At 60.7% G+C, this 16781-nt stretch overlaps 1 protein-coding gene across 2 annotated transcripts; it reads left to right on the top strand.

The window, feature by feature from the left end:
- The first annotated feature begins 4028 nt into the window (after positions 1 to 4028).
- MKNK2 (MAPK interacting serine/threonine kinase 2) lies at positions 4029 to 15480 on the top strand. Of its 2 annotated transcripts, XM_074337492.2 has the most exons (15): positions 4029 to 4219; positions 4361 to 4495; positions 6949 to 6965; positions 7161 to 7248; positions 7346 to 7447; positions 7531 to 7628; positions 9566 to 9645; positions 9940 to 10013; positions 10288 to 10392; positions 10559 to 10614; positions 10735 to 10830; positions 11293 to 11487; positions 12079 to 12243; positions 12993 to 13036; positions 13326 to 15480. In XM_074337492.2, exons 5-15 carry the CDS (start codon positions 7348 to 7350, stop codon positions 13561 to 13563), a joined length of 1251 nt encoding a protein of 416 aa, XP_074193593.2. In that variant the 5' UTR covers positions 4029 to 4219; positions 4361 to 4495; positions 6949 to 6965; positions 7161 to 7248; positions 7346 to 7347; the 3' UTR covers positions 13564 to 15480. The 2 variants fall into 2 exon arrangements, with proteins under 2 accessions (XP_074193593.2, XP_074193594.1); XM_074337493.2 differs by lacking the exon at positions 6949 to 6965 and having other exon boundaries at positions 4043 to 4219.
- Positions 15481 to 16781: the final 1301 nt, after the last annotated feature.

Below are 16781 nucleotides of genomic sequence, written 5' to 3'. Positions count from 1 at the left end.
GGCCTTTGGCCACCCTTTGGCTCCACCTCCACCTCTTCCTTGGGAACTTTTAGTGACTGACCCCTGGGAAGCAGGATGTACACAGTGCTACCCTCTGTCATAGCAGGGCAGGTCCCAAGGCTGCCCAGACACCCGAAGCCAGAGCTGGGCAGGGAGCTCGTGGCCACACCCACTCCTGCTTTCCCTTTCCCTGCCCTACCCCCACCCTCAAGGAGGACAGGGGCCCTGGCTCTGTCCCCAGGACTGCTAGAATGAGCCATGAGTCAGCCAGCAGGAAGGGACACTTACAAGCACTTGCATCAGATGTTCCTGCCTCCTGGCCCCAGGACTGGAGGCCCAAGCCCATGAACCTCACTTATCTGGGGACCTCTTGGGACCTGGGGGGCCAGACAGGTGGGAACATGCAGAGGGGATGCAGGCAAGGCTGGGTGCCAGCCCGGGACTCCGACTCCACTTGCCTCCCATCCCCACAACCATCCCAGATTCTAGTGCTGACCCTGATTCTGACACTCTTATCCTCACTTAGCAGCTGTGCTGAGATCCAGGCTCCTTCCACATTGGCTCAGTGCTTGAGGGTGAGCCCTATGCCCCCTTTGAGCCTCAGGTGGCTGGCTGTGAGCAGAGGAGGGAGGGTCCCAGCCTTCTCAACAGCACAGGCTTTGTGAGGATACTGCAGTGGTCCCAGCACCAGCCCGAAGGTGCCCAGCCCCACTCATGGGCACCCACTGCTCTCGTGTGCACACACCAGCAAGTGAGTGCATGGCCCCCATGCCTCCTCCACACTCCCACACAAGCTCACGGTTTGCCCTACACAGACCCAGGCTCGGTGCCTCTCTAAACGTGCATAGACACACATACACACCCAAACCTGCTCAAGCACCAAAATGGTGCCTTTTTTAAATGTTGGAGGACAAAGGTCTTTACTGTCACCCCTTGCTAAGGTTGTCAGATAAAATGCAGGACACCGGTTAAATTTGTATTTCAGATAAACAATAATTGCTATGCTTTGCTTATGCATGGGACTTATACTGAAAAGTTATTCATAGTTTATCTGAAATTCAAATTTAAGTGGCATTCTGTATTTTTTTTAACTGGGGAATATTGGGGAACAGTGTGTTTTTCCAGGACCCATCAGCTCCACATCAAATCATTGTTTTCAATCTAGTTGTGGAGGGCGCAGCTCACTGGCCCATTTGGGAATCAAACCGGCAACCTTGGTGTTCTGAGCACCATGCTCTAACCACTGAGCCAACTGGAGGCCCACTCAAGTCTCAGCTCCAAGCTCAAGCCGTTGTTTCACAATCTAGTTGTGGAGGGCGCAGTTCACCGGCCCATGTGGGAATCAAACCGGCAACCTTTTAAGAGTTTGCGCTCTGACCAACTGAACCATCCGGCAGCCCCGGCATCCTGTATTTTTATATGCTAAATATGGGATCCTTACTTTCTGGTTGTGGAATCCCTGAGCTGCCCTAGGGTCCCCGGACACTGACCACGAGGTGAGCTCTGCACCAACTGAGCCCCTAGGATGCTAGGGCTTTGGCCACCTGATCAGGTCAGAGTGGACACCACCCAGCCAGCCTGCCTCCTCCTGGCTCAGCGGGGAGCAGAGTCTCCAGGGATGCAGTCAGGACCTGCCTGGAATCTCTTCTGGGGTTTTTGGGTGACCCCACGTACAACATAGGCTGAGAGTCACCCAGCAGAAGCTGGCTCCCTGCACCTTTGGCCCAAGACTTGCAAAGCCCCCTCCATGATTGGGGCAGGAAAGGCATTGCTACCAGCCCCTCCTTTTTTCTGGCCAGTGCCTCCTAGGACCTCTCCCCGCTTTGGGAACCTCAAGCTGGCCCCAGGCCCCCCCAGGGCAATCCTGAGGTACCTCCCAGGCTGACCATCTCCCCTGGTATCCTTTGGGAGGTATCCTTGTCCTGGGCCCACCTATCCTGCCCACCAGCCCTGGCTGGACTGTCCCATGCTCGCTGTCACTGCCCCAGTCTGGATGGAGGAAACCTGCCACCTGTAAAGCAACCAGGAAGGCTTGAGAAGCAGGGACCAGGCTTCCTGCCTCACCTGCCTGGCAGGTCCCTTCCACCCAGCAGCAGGTATGGTCTCCCTCCCTGAGGCAGGTGAGACCCTTGGGGGACCCGGGAAAGCTAGGCAGAGAGGGAAGGCCCAGCTGCGCCCCCCAGGTACCTTCCAGCTCTCCCTCCCTCTCTTCTCATCTCCTGGGTGCCTAGCACCTCTGGGGGTTGGACTTGTAAACAGGGCCATCCTCCAGGAAAATGGCAGGTATCAGCTCTCTGGGGCTGGCGGCTAGCCCACAGCAGAACACAGAGGTCTCAGAGCCAGCAGGCAGGGCACAGAGGTCCCACCCTTCCCTGGTTCCCACTAGCAACTCCCTTCACCCCCATGCAGGCCAGGCTGGGGCTGGCCCTGGCTGCCTCAACCGGCCAGCACAGTCCAGGCACCCACCGATGCCTGCACCCAGGCCACTCCCAGTGCTCAGCCCCGTGTGTCTATAGCCAAGGGACGCCAAGGATTGCTGGCACCACCAGGAGCTGGAAGAAGCAGGAAGGATCCTCCCCAGAGCCTTCTGGCAAGGGTGTGGCCCTGCTGACACCCTGATTTCAGACTTCTGGCCTCCAGAATGTGAGAAAATAAATTTCTGTTGTTTTAAGCCTCGCCGTGTGTGTACTCTGTTACAGCAACCTCAGGAACATATTACATTTACACAACCCTTATATGCAGGTGTGCACGTGCACACACACGTACACGTACGAACACTCAAACACATCCGTTCTTTTCATCAATATTCAGTGAGCACTTCCTGTGTGTGTGCCAGGCCCTATGTTGTGCGCTGGACCGGCAGTGGACAGATCTGTGCTCTCGTGGAGCTGACCTTCTGGGCAGGGGCAATGGTTCATCTGTATCCACTCGTGCCATCCACAAATGCATGAAGTCCTGCAGGTGACCACGTACACACAGGAGGAGAGGTTAGGAGGGAACAGCCAAGGGGTGGAGAGGACAGGGAGGCTTCCCCTGGGTAGGCAGGTCTGGTAGCCCCGCCCCAGGCACCTGGAGCCAATGTATGTTGTACACACACACACACACACACACACACACAATTGCACGCATGAACAGGCAGGGCACTGGCTGGGGATGGCAGGGAGCTGGTTGGGGAGGTTCCGCCAAACGTTCTGGGGCTGGCTGAGGTATGAGCCGCAGCCTTGTGGGGCAGCATATAGAGGCAGCTGGAAGGAGAGAGGACAGTCCAGCTTCAGGTCAGCGGGGCCTGGCAGTTGGGGGTGGGTGGCTGGAAGGACAAGCTGTGGCTGGAAGACAGGGAGGACTGTCCAGCCCGCAGGCCTGTGCCCCCATGTGTCCAGGACAGGGGTTCTGAGGACTTTGTTCCTCCACCATGCCATGGGAACAGGGAGCTGGCCCAGTTCAGGACAGGCTGATTCTATCCAAGCCTGGGTCCGGGATCCCAGCCGAAATGGGATTGTTTAACCTTCTGTCCTGGCCCCCCCAGCCCTAGGGCTTTTCCCCTATCAGTCCAGGCAAAACATTCCTTCGCTGGACTGAGGGAGGCTCCTTCACAGATCTCGGTCCCCATTCCCTACTGTGGTCCCCTTTCCCTGAGCCACAAGAGGGAGCCACAACAGGTTCTAGAGCAGGGGTGTCGTCAAAAGACATCGGTGTATACTAGGCCCCCGCCAGGAAACTGAGGGAGGTGCCAGAGGACCGGGACGAGCTCCGGCTCTGTATCAGGGTCCCGCGGGCCTCCCGGAGCCTGAGACATCCCCGCCCCGCCCACATCCGCCGAGACCCTTCCCGGATTCCGTGCCCGGAGCCCGGCGTGACACACAGCGCAGGCGCATGGTCTTGCCACACGGCCGGAGCGCGCAGCCGCACTCGAGCCCGCAGCGCCCTTCCAGCTCCGCCTCAGCCGCGCGCGTATGGGCGGGGCTGGAGGGGCGAGGCCTGCGTCAGGGGCGGGGTCGGGCCTGCCCCATAAAGGCGGCGGCGGCGCTGAGCGCGCGACTCCTCTCGGCGGCGGCGGCGGCGGCGGCAGCGGCCAAGGCGGAGGAGTCCGCAGTGGCGGCGGCGACGGCGGCGGCGGCGGCGGCGCTGTTACCCGCGCGGTCCGCGCAGCCGGGTCCGGGCTGCGTGTCTCGGACGGCGGCGACGGAGGAACTGCAGCCCCAGTCCGAGCCTGACTCCGGTGAGTGAGGCCTGGCGACCTGGGCCCATCCCGGACCTGGGCGCGGGGATCGGGCCCCGCGGAGCCTCGCCGCCCACGCCTGGGTTCCCGGCGCGCCGGTCGCGGTCACTCACGCCCTCCTTTGTCTGCTCCCGTCTGCAGGATCCCTTCCCCAGCCGCCCCCCGCCCACGGGCCGACCCCCGGGCCCTGCGTCTTCTCCCCCGCTGGCGGGGCCCGGACAGAAGATGGTGCAGAAGAAAACAGCGGAAATTCAGGGCTTCCACCATTCGTTCAAGGTGAGGGCCGGGTCGGTTTGGGGGATGTCCGGAGCTGGACCACCCGAGTGGCCGGTGCGGGAGTGGGGGCGGCGCGGAGCCCGCCCTCAGGATCCCCTGGGGTTCGTGCCCAACCCCCACCTTGTGCCCGGGGCTGCCCCAGCCGTGCCTCCAGCGCCCTGGGGCCTGTGGGGTCTTTCCTCCAGGAACCACAGGCGGAAGGGGGCCCCCTGCCTGCGTGTCCCTTTCAAACCTTAGCTGGATGTACAGTGCTGGGGGTGGTGTGCAGGCCACAATTCTGTCCCCGGTGCTATAGGGTCTGTGGGGTCCTTCCAGAAACCCCAGGCAGGGTTTCAGACCCTCCCCTACTCCTTCCTAGGTGGTCTGCAGAATGGGGGGAATGGATTGAATGCTCCCCTCAGCCTCAGCCCTACATCTCCCAGACACCTCAGGCCCAAGCACCACTATTTTTTGTCAGAGTGGGAAGTTGCTGCGGTTGCCCTGCAGCTACTGAGTCCTGGTCTCAGACGAACAAGTCTAGGGTGGTCGGGCAGGTGCTGGGCAGGGGCCCCCTGGGGCCTGGCTTAGGGGACGCAGTGATGTCAGCGGCTGCCCCACCCTTCTGCAGAGTTATGTAATGGCTTCTCTGGGCCTCCTTGGGCAGGGACCTGTTGCCCTGTAGAGGAGGAGGACCTGGGGGTGTGTGCGGAGCACCAGGGTGGGAGGAGCCAGCTGAGACTGTTTGGGCTAGAATTCCCAGGCCTGTCGAACCAGTGTCCAGGCCAGTGCCCCACCCTTTCCAAACGCCTGTCATCCTTGCTTTCCCCCCAGTACAGCAACAGCCGTGGCATGTCCTAGTGTCTGAGGCTGGGTGGGAGAGGGGTGGACGTGAGACATCAGTGGCAGTGGTCTGTCACCTCCTGGGGCTGTGCCTGAGCTGAGACAGGGTCAGTGCGCAGGGCCAGCTCAGCGGCCAACACAAACTCAAGCTTTCTGGATGGTTCCAGCCACCTCCTGCCAAGGCCTGCTGACTGGAGGCCCGCAGCCAGCCCTGGGCCTGGCCCGCCCACACTGCTCAGGTCTGAAGGCTGGCCTTTGCAGGCCACCCTACAGCCCTGTGCCCTGTGCTGAAGTGTGACTGGGAGTCCCAGGGGACGGAGGAGGGACACTGGACAGGGAATGCTGGTTCTGCGGTGGCCCTCCAGGGCCCGGCTCTTCTGAGTTAGGGGCTGGGACAGACGCATGGAGGTGATAAGGGGACTTGTAGTCCCCTTGAGTCCTTGCGTCTTTATGCGGTCCCATGAGATCGAGGCAGCTTCTTTACATACATCCTCCATCCTAATCACCTCCTTTTGTGGCCACCCTGAAGTCCCTCCTCCCAGGTGGAAGGACGGAGCTGATTGCCTTCCCTGTGGGGGCCAGACTCCTCAGTGGGCAAGGGCAGGGGCTGGTGGATAAGCCCCAGCAAGGCGGGAGTGCTCCCTTTCCTCTCCTGCCCGCCTGGGTTTCCTCCTAGCAACTATCGGCAGGGTGGGTGGGGAGGCTGGGAGGGCCCGCCTGTTTTTCAGCCGCTCCCTCTGACCTCCACCTGCCCCCTCTGCAGCCAGCCTGGCTTCCGGGCCTCCCATCTGCAGGAATCTGACCTGGCAGAGTGGGCCCCTGGAGATCTCCCTAGGGCTCTCCTGGAGTTCCTCTTCTGTTGGATGACTCTACTGCCAGAGCCCTGGCCCCAGCTGTCACAAGGCCCAGAGAGGGCAGTGACTTGGTCCAGGTCACCCAGCATCAGCACTGGCACCACCAGTGTGTGTGTAGCCCCCCCCCCATGTCCACCAGGGACCTGGCCTCCTGGTCCACCTGGATCAGGGGAGCTGAATTAGGGCTAACTCCTGTAGGAATCTGGCCAGGCCTCAGTGTCCCAGCCTCGAAGGGCTCACCCCTTGTGCAAGGGGTTATCAGTATTCCGTGGGATCATATGCTCTGCAGAAATGGCATTTATCCCAGCAAGTTTCTGGTTTGGGCACGAGGTTTCTCCATCCCCCAGCTGCCTGCTTGCCCTGGTCAGAGTCTGGAATCCTCGCCCAGGTCCTGAGGGTCGCCGGGTGGCCTTGAACAGGCCCCTCCCTGGCAGGGCTGGTTTCTTCACTGGGTACTGAGCCTGTGAGGGGCTCCCACTTGGGGGGTGTCTGGGGATAAACAGAACAGTGCATGCTCTGGTCTGAGGAGAGGGTGGCCCAATGTTCATGCTGGAGCCTCTGGGCACCTTTCCTGTGAGCTTCCAGAGGGAACAGCAGGGAGATTGATGGTGCCCCATTTCATAGAGGGGAAACTGAGGCCAGAAAAGCAAGGGCCTTGCACAGGTAGGGCTGAGCCCATGAGGCCTTGGGAAAGCAGGCTGGGCAGCCGGCTGGGAGCCGCCCCCTGGAGCTGGTGACTCACCCTCCACTGACTTCGCTGCGCCTTTGATCTCCAACCAGCTGTCCCCACTCTGCAGGTGAGCAAACCGAGGTGTCCATGGTGACTCACACGCCTCCTTCCCAGAGGCCCCAAGGGCCCTGTGCTAGGGATTAATGGTCCACTTCTTCATGGTCAGTCAAAGCCTGGCTTTCTTCCCCTTGGCATATGGGTCACTGTGGTGGAACCGCCCTGGCAGCGATGGGGCATGAGAGCTCTCTTCTCTACCCTGCAGGGGGAGAATCCTTTTGAGCTGGCCTTCTCTCTAGAACAAGCCCACCCCGGGGAGACTGACTTCAGCCTGGAGTGCCCAGCCCGTCCTGGTGAGGGCCCAGGTGGGAGGGGCAGTGGGTGAGGACTGGGTCGGTCCTAAGAGTTAAAGGGGCCAAGTGAGCCTCACCTCTGGGCCTCCTGGCACAGATATGCCCACGAGCCAGCCCATCGACATCCCGGACGCCAAGAAGAGGGGCAAGAAGAAAAAGCGGTGCCGGGCTACTGACAGCTTCTCAGGCAGGTTTGAAGGTGAGTGGGGCAGGCAGGGAGGGGGGTGGCAGGGAGATGACGGGGCCCCCTGGGACGACTCTCACTGCTCCCCTTCTCCCCAGATGTCTACCAGCTTCAGGAGGATGTGCTCGGAGAGGGCGCCCACGCCCGTGTGCAGACTTGCATCAACCTCATCACCAACCAGGAGTATGCTGTCAAGGTGAGCTCGGCACGCTCACCTTTCCCCTCACCTCTCCCCAGCAGCCTCTGCGATCTGGCACTGGCCTGGGTGGTGGGAGGAAGGGAGCTCACATGAGCTCCTGGACTGGCAACCGGGGAAAACCAGTGTCTAAAAATGTCCCCAGGGCCGGTGACTCAGGCTATCCCAAAGAATCCAGGTCAGCCTGGGCTGAGCCCCCGAGTCCAGGCATAGGTGGGAAGTGGCCACAACGGGTGGCCCCTAATGCGGGTAGCTGAGGACCTAGTGCCAGAGTGGCCTCTGAGAGCAGGAGGCTTTGCTCAGAGCTGACACTTGCCTGCTGGGTTACCTCAGACCGGTTCACAGGGCTGACAAATGCTTCCCCATATTGGTTACAAGGATTAAAAGGCCACGTGGTACTCGGGACCCAGGGGGCTTGGCATTTGGGGAGACCAAGGCAGGCCCTCGAGAGCCTCCTGTGTGCCCCTGTGCAGCCTCTGACCCAGGGTACAACCTGGCAGTTGTAGCCTCATGACCTGTGTTATCTGGCTGGACTGTCAGACCCTGCATTCCAGGAAACCTTCCAGGCTTTCCTCATGACCCTGCATCTGGGCTGGGTGGGTCACAGGAGGCTGGCTGCCCAGGCAGGGGGGCCAGGTGCTCCCTGGTGAGCAGAACTGACCAGAAGCCTCAGGCCCTGGTGGAAGTTTCGTGACAAAGACGGCCCTGGTCCCTAACCCCTGGGAGCTCCCAGGTGTGGTGAGGCAGTGTTGCTGGAGAATTGGACACAGCATCGAGCGCTTTCTACACACCCATGTATCTCTGAATGTCTTCCTCCTGAGGATCTTCCTAAGGTTCGGAGGGATTAGGTAGCCTGAATCACACCGTATGTGACCTCCCAGAAGGCCTCTCCCTCCCTCCCCTAAGGGACTGCAGTCCTCATGAAATGGGGTGCTAGCCAGATTCCAAGGGACAGGATAAGGCTCAGTTCACTCCAGAAGGGCATGGCTGGGGGCATTGTCTCCAGAGTCCCTGGAATCTGGTTCTGCCTATCTTTGCGACAGGTGTGTTTGTCACAAGACAAGTGGGATAGTGCCCAGGCCCTGGGGACCAGTGGACTTGTGTGCCTTCCTGCTGCAGGGGCCTGACGCATGGAACACACCACCTTTCCTTCCTCCAGGCCGCTGTGGTGGGCAGAGTGCCCCAGGCATGGGTGGTAACTCAGCCTGCCCACTTGCCTAGTGAGAGGGCCTGAGGTTGCCCAGTGAGAGCCATCAGGCACCTTCTGACCCCACCTCTCTGTGGGCCTGAGGGAAGCTGGATGAGCCCAGAACCCTCTGGTCCTCAATGCTCCTGGTGCCAGAGGGGTTTGGGGGCAGAGGTGCAGGCTGTGTCTGCTGGGCGGTGCCAATCTGGGCTGGCCTGAAACACCCAGGCTCATGGGGCTAGGGACATGTACCCAGACTGATGTGGAACTCAGGAGGCAGGACTTGGCACTGAGGCAAGCGGGCACGGCTTGGCTGGCAGCCAGGTCCTTGCGGCCCCTCTAGTCCCCTGGGTGGTGTGGGAGCCAGCACAGTGGCCACCAGTCTCCTGGTCAGGGAGGGGAGGCTGCTCTGTCCAAGGAAACCTGACATTCTAAACGGCTATTTTGCAGGGGCCCCAGGCCCCACATATACCCCTGAGGCCTGTTGGGGTCAGGAGAGGAGAGGGCCTGGCTCCTTTCCTGTCCCACTCATCCTGCCTCTGGTGCTGCTTGGGAAACACATTGCCCCCTGCTTGTGCTGATGCTGCAGTTCTGACTTCTGGCAAATTCTGGATCCCCATAGGAGAGCTCTGCTTTCTAGAGCTTAAAGGTTTCAGGCGAGGTATAGGGGAAGTTTCTGGTTGGGGCCTTTTGGGCTCTGGAAAGTCTGGCTGATCCAGGTGGTGTGTCTCCCCACCCCCACATATTTCAGATCATTGAGAAGCAGCCCGGCCACATTCGGAGTCGAGTGTTCCGTGAGGTGGAGATGTTGTATCAATGCCAGGGACACAGGTAACGTGACCCTCACCACAGCACTGGGCCCCAAACCACCTTTAGTGGATGAATGGGCCTGAATGCCTCCTCACCTCCAGCAAGCATTTAGGGAGCACCCACTGTGTGCCAGGCCCTGTGCAAGGGTGGATCCATTGTTGGGCAGGCAGTCCCAGGTGGGCAAGGCGGAAGCCGGCCGGTGGACCCAGTCCGTCTTCCTGTGGGCCGTGGGGGTGGGGAGGACAAGCTCCTGGGATGGGTGTACACAAGGGCCAAGAAGTCTAATTCTTATCCTGCCCCCCACCCCCACCCCAGGAATGTTCTAGAGCTCATTGAGTTCTTCGAGGAGGAGGACCGCTTCTACCTGGTGTTTGAGAAGATGCGGGGCGGTATGTGGGACCTGGGAGACATGTCCAGCTGGTCCTAATGGGCTGTGGGCTCAGGGCCACCAGGGAAGACCTTTCAGAGGGTCTGGCACATCGGAAGGGGCTTGTGTAGTCCGTTTCGTGTCCAAACAGCAACTCAGGTTCAAGGACTTTGGGCCCAGGGAGGCCAGAGTGGGGGCTTCCCTGCCAGGTGGAAATGGGTACTGTTGCTGGGCAGTGGCCTGGGGACACAGAAGTGACCCTTACATATTCTCCCTTCACTGTGGCCCGGCCCCAGGTTCCATCCTGAGCCACATCCACAAGCGACGGCACTTCAACGAGCTGGAGGCCAGTGTGGTCGTTCAAGACGTGGCCAGTGCCTTGGACTTCCTGCACAATAAAGGTGGGTGGTGAGGCTTGCTGTTCAGGGTGCTGCCTACTTCTCGCCAGCCTGCCCAAAGATCCCTGGGTTCCGCAGGTGTCCAGCCTTGCCCCCATGCACCTGTCCAGGACTCCTGGAAGGTGGCCCCACCCCAGCCTCTGATTCTCCCTCGTGCTTCTCCTCTTAGGCATTGCCCACAGGGACCTAAAACCAGAGAACATTCTCTGTGAGCACCCCAACCAGGTGAGGGACGCTGGGGGGGTGGCCTTGTCTGTGGGATGGGGCGGATGGGTCAGGTACACGCTGGGTGGGACCCTCAGGGCTGGGATCCCCACCTCACTGCCCCTTCCCAACCCCTCCCAGGTTTCCCCGGTGAAGATCTGTGACTTCGACCTGGGTAGTGGCATCAAACTCAACGGAGACTGCTCCCCCATCTCCACCCCAGAGCTGCTCACCCCGGTGAGAGCCTGCAGGGTCAGAGGGATGGGATGGGAGGGGGCGAGGAGACGGGACTGCCTCTGGTCCCACGCAGCGGTTGTGGATGGCTCAGCTGAGCCGCCTGGGGCCTCAGAACTCCGGTTTCCGCTTAGCAACAGCTGCTGATTGGTTGTCTGGGCGTCACGGGGCGGAGTTGCGGTCAGGCGGGGAGGGGCTGGCTCCTAGCACCTGTTGATTGGGCGGGGGTGAGGGTTGGGGAGGGGCCACAGTCAGGTGGGGGTGGGGTCGTCCCTCATCAGTAGTCTGTGGTTGGCTGAGCAGGACTGTCAGGCACAGCGGCTCGGGCTCAGGTGACTGGGCGTTCCCTCGCGTCACGTGACCCCGGGAAGTCCCAGCTGCTGGGGCGCACCTTCCCTTGGGCTTTCCCCTTCCCCTCCTGCCGAGTTCCCCAGCCTGACGCCCTTCCCCACGCCCATTCCACAGTGCGGCTCTGCGGAGTACATGGCCCCCGAAGTGGTGGAGGCCTTCAGCGAGGAGGCCAGCATCTACGACAAGCGCTGTGACCTCTGGAGCCTGGGCGTCATCCTCTATATTCTGCTCAGCGGCTACCCGCCCTTTGTGGGCCACTGTGGCAGTGACTGCGGCTGGGACCGCGGCGAAGCCTGCCCAGCTTGCCAGGTGCATCCCCCACTCCTTGCCCGTGCAACCCCTAGGGCCTGGCTGGGGAACAGTGACCAGGTCTGCAGAGTAATCCCGGTTTAACCTTCCTGTGTTTCCTGAGGCTTTTTGGGTCCCCTGGCCCACCGCAGAGGCAGAAAGTAGTCAGATCAGGGAGCTGAGCTAGGGTGAGGCCTATGGTTTGGGGTGACCAGGTTCCAGCCTTTTGTGCAGGGCTCAAGCAAGGCTCACGATTCCCACTCTGGAGCCAGGCCCCACTTGGGCAGAGCCTACTGAGGATCTCAAGGCCGGCTGTCCCACTCTGCTGCCCTCAGACCTTTGTCCTCTTGCCTTCCTTGGACCCTCAGGACTTCCCGTCCTGCCAGCGGATCCCATTACCCTGGGCCTGAGCCCCACCCCACTCTCTGGATGGCCAGTCCCACGTCCCTGTACCAGGGCCACAGGTCAGGCCACGTGGTTGGGCCTGGGGGCCTTGACAGAGCCTGTCACTCTGCAGTGTGGTAGCGCCCTGGTCCAGGTTTGCCCATTGGGTATGGGGGGCTGGGCCTCAGCCCTTGGCTGTGGCTGACCGTACCTCGTGTGCTCCCCCAGAATATGCTGTTCGAGAGCATTCAGGAGGGCAAGTATGAGTTTCCTGAGAAGGACTGGGCCCACATCTCCTTCGCTGCCAAAGACCTCATCTCGAAGCTCCTGGTACGCGACGCCAAGCAGAGGCTGAGCGCTGCACAGGTCCTGCAGCATCCCTGGGTGCAGGGGGTAAGTGCCCACTGCACTGGGTCCAGGGGGCATGGGGATCAGCCACCTCCGCCTAGCCTCTGATGGGTCGGGGATGACTCAGAGCAAGTGTTCAAGAACCCTCAGGGGAGGGGGACCATCCTCAGGACCCCCAGATGTGGCGTGGGTCTGGGGGTCGGCTACAGACATCCTCTGGAGGCGTGGGCACAGCTGTGAAGTCCCCCCACCTGCTGACCAGGTTGGGGTGTGGGCTGCAGGAGCTGCTGCCCTTACCCTGGAGGTACTGGGGCCTCTCCCTGCCTGGCACACAGCAGCCAGCTGAGGTCAGTCAGGGGCAGACAGGTGGGCGGCCAGCCTCCAAGGCTCTGTCCCCACTGATCCAGGAAGAGCCTGGTGGTTCCCGGCCAGTGGTTGTCTAAAGCTGAGGCCACTAGGGAAGGGACCCCCATGGGGAGCAAGGACCGCCTGCAGGGAGCAAGCTAGTGGGGGAGGCTCTGAAGCCCTGCCTAGGGTGTCAGGAGATTCATCAATTGAGAAGGGAGAGGGGCTGGGCTGGGTATAGTCAGGAAGGGGTGGTTGGGGAGCCACTGGCCCCCAACCACACGCACTGGGGCTCCTGCAACATTGCCTTTCCCCAGCCTGCCTGTTTCCAGGAGAGTGCACCCCTTAACCATGGTGGTGTCACAGCCAGCTGGGGAACTGGGATGGTTTCCCTGGGGAGGACAGGTTGGGCTCTGCTTTCTAGCCCCTTTCCTCCTTTCTCCTTGCAGTGTGCCCCGGAGAACACCCTGCCCACACCCATGGTCCTACAGAGGTGAGGCCTGCGTGGGGTCTGGGGCCCGGAGAGGGGGGCACCTAATGTGAGGGGGCGTTAAACGTGAAGTTGTCTAAATCAAACACTCCCTCTTTAAGTTGTGGGGGAAGGCATTCAGGCGCTGGGTGTCCTTGTACCTGGTGATAGATTGGGCCCCCAGCTGCCCCCTCCCGCAAAACTGGGGGTGCCTGGGCCCAGTGGCCCCTCCTCCAGGGCACTACGCAGACCCCAGGGTCCCAAAGGAAGCAGGGATGCATCTGGTGGCCACCTCCGCGTTCTCTGTCCCCAGGAATAGCTGTGCCAAAGACCTCACGTCCTTCGCAGCCGAGGCCATCGCCATGAACCGGCAGCTGGCCCAGCGTGAAGAGGACGCTTTGGAGGAGGCAGGACAGGGCCAGCCCGTAGTCATCCGAGCTACCTCACGCTGCCTGCAGCTGTCCCCGCCATCTCAGTCCAAGCTGGCCCAGCGGCGACAGCAAGCCAGCCTGTCCGCGGCCCCCGTGGTCCTTGTGGGGGACCACGCGTGACCCCTCTCCCCCTCTGTACATAGGTCCCCCCTTTCCCTGTCAGAGCTAAAGATTTTTTTAAGCTATTGCCAGCCGGTGACCAGCGGGCTGCGCTCCCCCTGGCTGGGTTCCAAGGCGCTCGGCTCAGCTGGGGGGTCTTTTTATATAAAGTTTTTGCTGTTGGGTTTTTCCTTTTTTCTTTCCCCCATGCTTTTTTTTTTCCTTTTTTCCTTTGAATGGTGTTGAAAGCAAACAGGCGCCCGGGGAGGAGAGTGGAGGGCACGTGTGGCTGCGTGTGCCCCTCCTCACCACCCCAGCTCCACACGCTCACCTGTACTGTGAAAGGCCCTGGGCCCAGAGCCCCCGCCCCACGTGACTCAGGAGAGGAGGCCGTTTGCTGTCTTCCAGAGCTGGGGCCCACGCCCCCTCCCCTGCCCGCAGTGTTTCCAAGGCTGGGCTGACCTCGCACCTCCTCTCACCCCAAAGACACCCTGGTGGCCAGTGGGGGCCTGGGTGCAGGCAGGTGGGGTGGATGGCCACCCACTGGACACTCCCTCCACCCCTGCCCCCACCCCTCGCTGACTGACAATCGGGGCTCTGTCGAACTTTGACCTTAAGCTGCAGCTGACCCGGGCGTGCACCCACTGCCTCTCCTCAGCCCTCTCCACCAGGGGCTCCACGCACCCAGGAGCAGGGCGCTGAAGGAAGTGGGAGGGCTGGACAGGCACCCGTCAGCCAACAGGGGGGTCCTGCAGACCCCCCACCCAGGCACCCGAGTGCCCCTTCTCAGGGCTCAGTCTGACCATGGCCATGTCCTGCCCCCATCGCCCCTCTGGTTGGCATGGAATCTCTGCCAGCCCTGCTTCTGCCCCTCCCCAGAGCTAGGGCTGACTGGGGACCCGCTGAATTCCCCCACCGCCATGGCAGTGTTCCTGCTCTGCCCACCTTCAGGAAAACGGCCTCCCTTGGGCACACAGGAACCAGCGCTCCCCTCCCCCACCCCAGCACCCAGGTCAGATGTCGTGTGACCCGCCAGGCTCGGGGAGACTCTGACACCCCTCTTTGTCCTCGGGTGGGAAACACTATGCAATACAGCCTTCCTCTTCCTTCGTGCACACGTGCTTCTGCTGGTCAGCCCGGCTCCCACCAGGGCAGATGGCCCAGGGTCTGGCCCAGTCGTCCAGGCTGGCGGGCCGCACGGCCCTCTGGCTTCTAGTTCATCCTCTTTCGTTAGTATTTTAAGAACAGTTGAATTCCCTTCCTTGTTCTTGAAGAATACTTGAAAGTCAGGGGGGCCTCGAGGGTTTGGGGGCCCAGATGCCATGCCTGGGCCCCCAAATCTTGTATGATTGTTGCAATCTGGTGGCTGGTGGGGGCTCATGCTGCTCCCCGTCCCCACCTGCTTGGATCTGTGGACTGGCCTTTCCAAAGGTCCCTGGGAAGAGGCAGCTGCCCTCCCCCTCATCATTTCTCACCCATCAGTGAGTCCACATTTTTACAACTGGGGGTTCTGCCTTTTTGTAAAAGAAATGGAGCCTTGCAGGCTGCAGGTGATATGGCCATTTTACTCTGGAAAGTTGAGCTGTGAACAGCTTTCTCTCCCCGCCCCCCCAAAGGTGGGGCATCCACTTTCTTCCCCCTTGTCACAATGACAGTGTGACTCGGGGCTGTCTGGTTAGAACCGTTACTGTGAATGAACGTCAGGGTCCCAGGCTGTTCCGGTGCCGGGGGAAGGGAACGGCAGTGTTTAAATGTTAAGATGTAAAAAAGACAAAAAAAAACTCAAGCGTTTTTTTAAGTGGGGGGAAAAACATCCAAGCACTTTAACTCCACTGTACCAGGTGAACTGATACAGCTCAGAAGTTTTCCTGACACCAACTGTCAATGCCGGAATTTTGTATTCTGTTTTATAAGGATTTAATAAAACTCAAAACCTCAGGTGCACCTGCATCCTAGTTTTCTGTTGCTGTGAAACAAGATGCCGCATACCAAGTGGCTTCAAACAGTTCATGGGCAGTGATGAGGCTGAGTCAGGAATGCAGAAGGGGCACCGGTCTGGCTTGTCTGCAGGGCCTGGGGGTGCGGCCAGTGGTGGCCCTGAGAGCCTTTTGTGTCCGGCTTCTCGTGAGCACTGTGTTCCAGGTCCATCCACATGGCGAGTGTCAATGCCTCCTTTTCATAGCCGAGGACACTCCTGTGTGTGGCTGGACCACGTGTTTATCAATTCCTCCATCCGCAGACACTTAGGCTGTCCCCACTTTTGGCCGTTGTCAGTCATGCTGCTGTGGACATATGCGCACAGGTTTTGTGTGGCCATTGTTTTCGTCCTGAGTGGACACCACAGAAGGAATGTGAGCCTGTCATGTTTTTGGAAGGACCTTTCTTGCCACCATGTGGAGTGTGGACTTGGGGCCTAAAGGACCTGGTGAACTGTTGTCACCCTCGCAGCCAGCCCAGTGAGGCCTGGCAGGGATGTTGGCTAGGAGACCACAAAACGACAAGTTCAGGGCCTGCTGAGGAGGTGACCTGCCAGCACGTGGGGACAGCCTGGACGAAGGCTGGGAATGAGGGAGGGGCTCTCCAGGCTGTCAAGAGGGCAGGTGCACCTGGCAAGGAGGAGGCAACAGGACCCCTGGGACGGCAGGGGGCAGCAGGTCACACCCCTCCTTCAAAAGAGCCTGAGCTCAGTAGGTGGCACACCCTCCCCCCACCCAGACCTTCAGGAGGAACCCTGGGCACCCTTGAGCCAGGCCCCTGCCACCTGCATTTGTTCAGCTACCTCAGACCTCACAGCTACTCCGCCCTCCACCAGGCCCCTAGCAGCCCCCATCAGCCCTCCTCAATTCCCCCAGGTCCCTCCCTTGTTCCTTGCCTGCCCTAGCATGTGTGTGTATGGGGGAGGGGTGCATGCCATATGCCAAGCCACCGCCCTCCCAGGTGGCACAGAGCCCTGCCCAGCCTTGCCAGGCCTCAGCGATGACCGCTCCCTGCCCCCTGCCGCCTGCCAAGTCCTGCAGCAGGGCACAGCCTGTTCTCTGAGCCACTGCTGTGGATTTTATGTTTGTGGTTTCCTCTCAGTCGATCCCGCCCCTTCCACGTCTCCCTCCTCCAGGAGCAGCAGGAAAATCCTGGAGCTGGAGGAGCCGAGAGCCTTTCCCGGTTCTGACGGCTGCCTCCCTGGCCCCCTGGGCCCAGGGTTCACCTGGATAAATGGAGACACCAGCTCAGGCTCCTCAACT

This window comes from Rhinolophus sinicus, chromosome 15, assembly GCF_057876585.1.
Source record: "Rhinolophus sinicus isolate RSI-liver-muscle chromosome 15, RSI-T2T, whole genome shotgun sequence".
Classification (NCBI taxonomy): Eukaryota; Metazoa; Chordata; class Mammalia; order Chiroptera; family Rhinolophidae; genus Rhinolophus; species Rhinolophus sinicus.
Note: the sequence above shows the minus strand (reverse complement) of the source record. Positions and strands in the feature narration are given on the sequence as shown.

What these genes read in the sequence shown, in the direction of transcription:
- MKNK2 (XM_074337493.2), top strand. Translation starts at nt 4,445, where the DNA reads ATGGTGCAGAAGAAAACAGCGGAAATTCAGGGCTTCCACCATTCGTTC. An exon ending in GGACTTCCTGCACAATAAAG is followed by an intron (nt 10,393 to 10,558) that starts GTGGGTGGTGAG and finishes TTCTCCTCTTAG; the next exon opens with GCATTGCCCACAGGGACCTA. An exon ending in CCCCAGAGCTGCTCACCCCG is followed by an intron (nt 10,831 to 11,292) that starts GTGAGAGCCTGC and finishes CCCATTCCACAG; the next exon opens with TGCGGCTCTGCGGAGTACAT.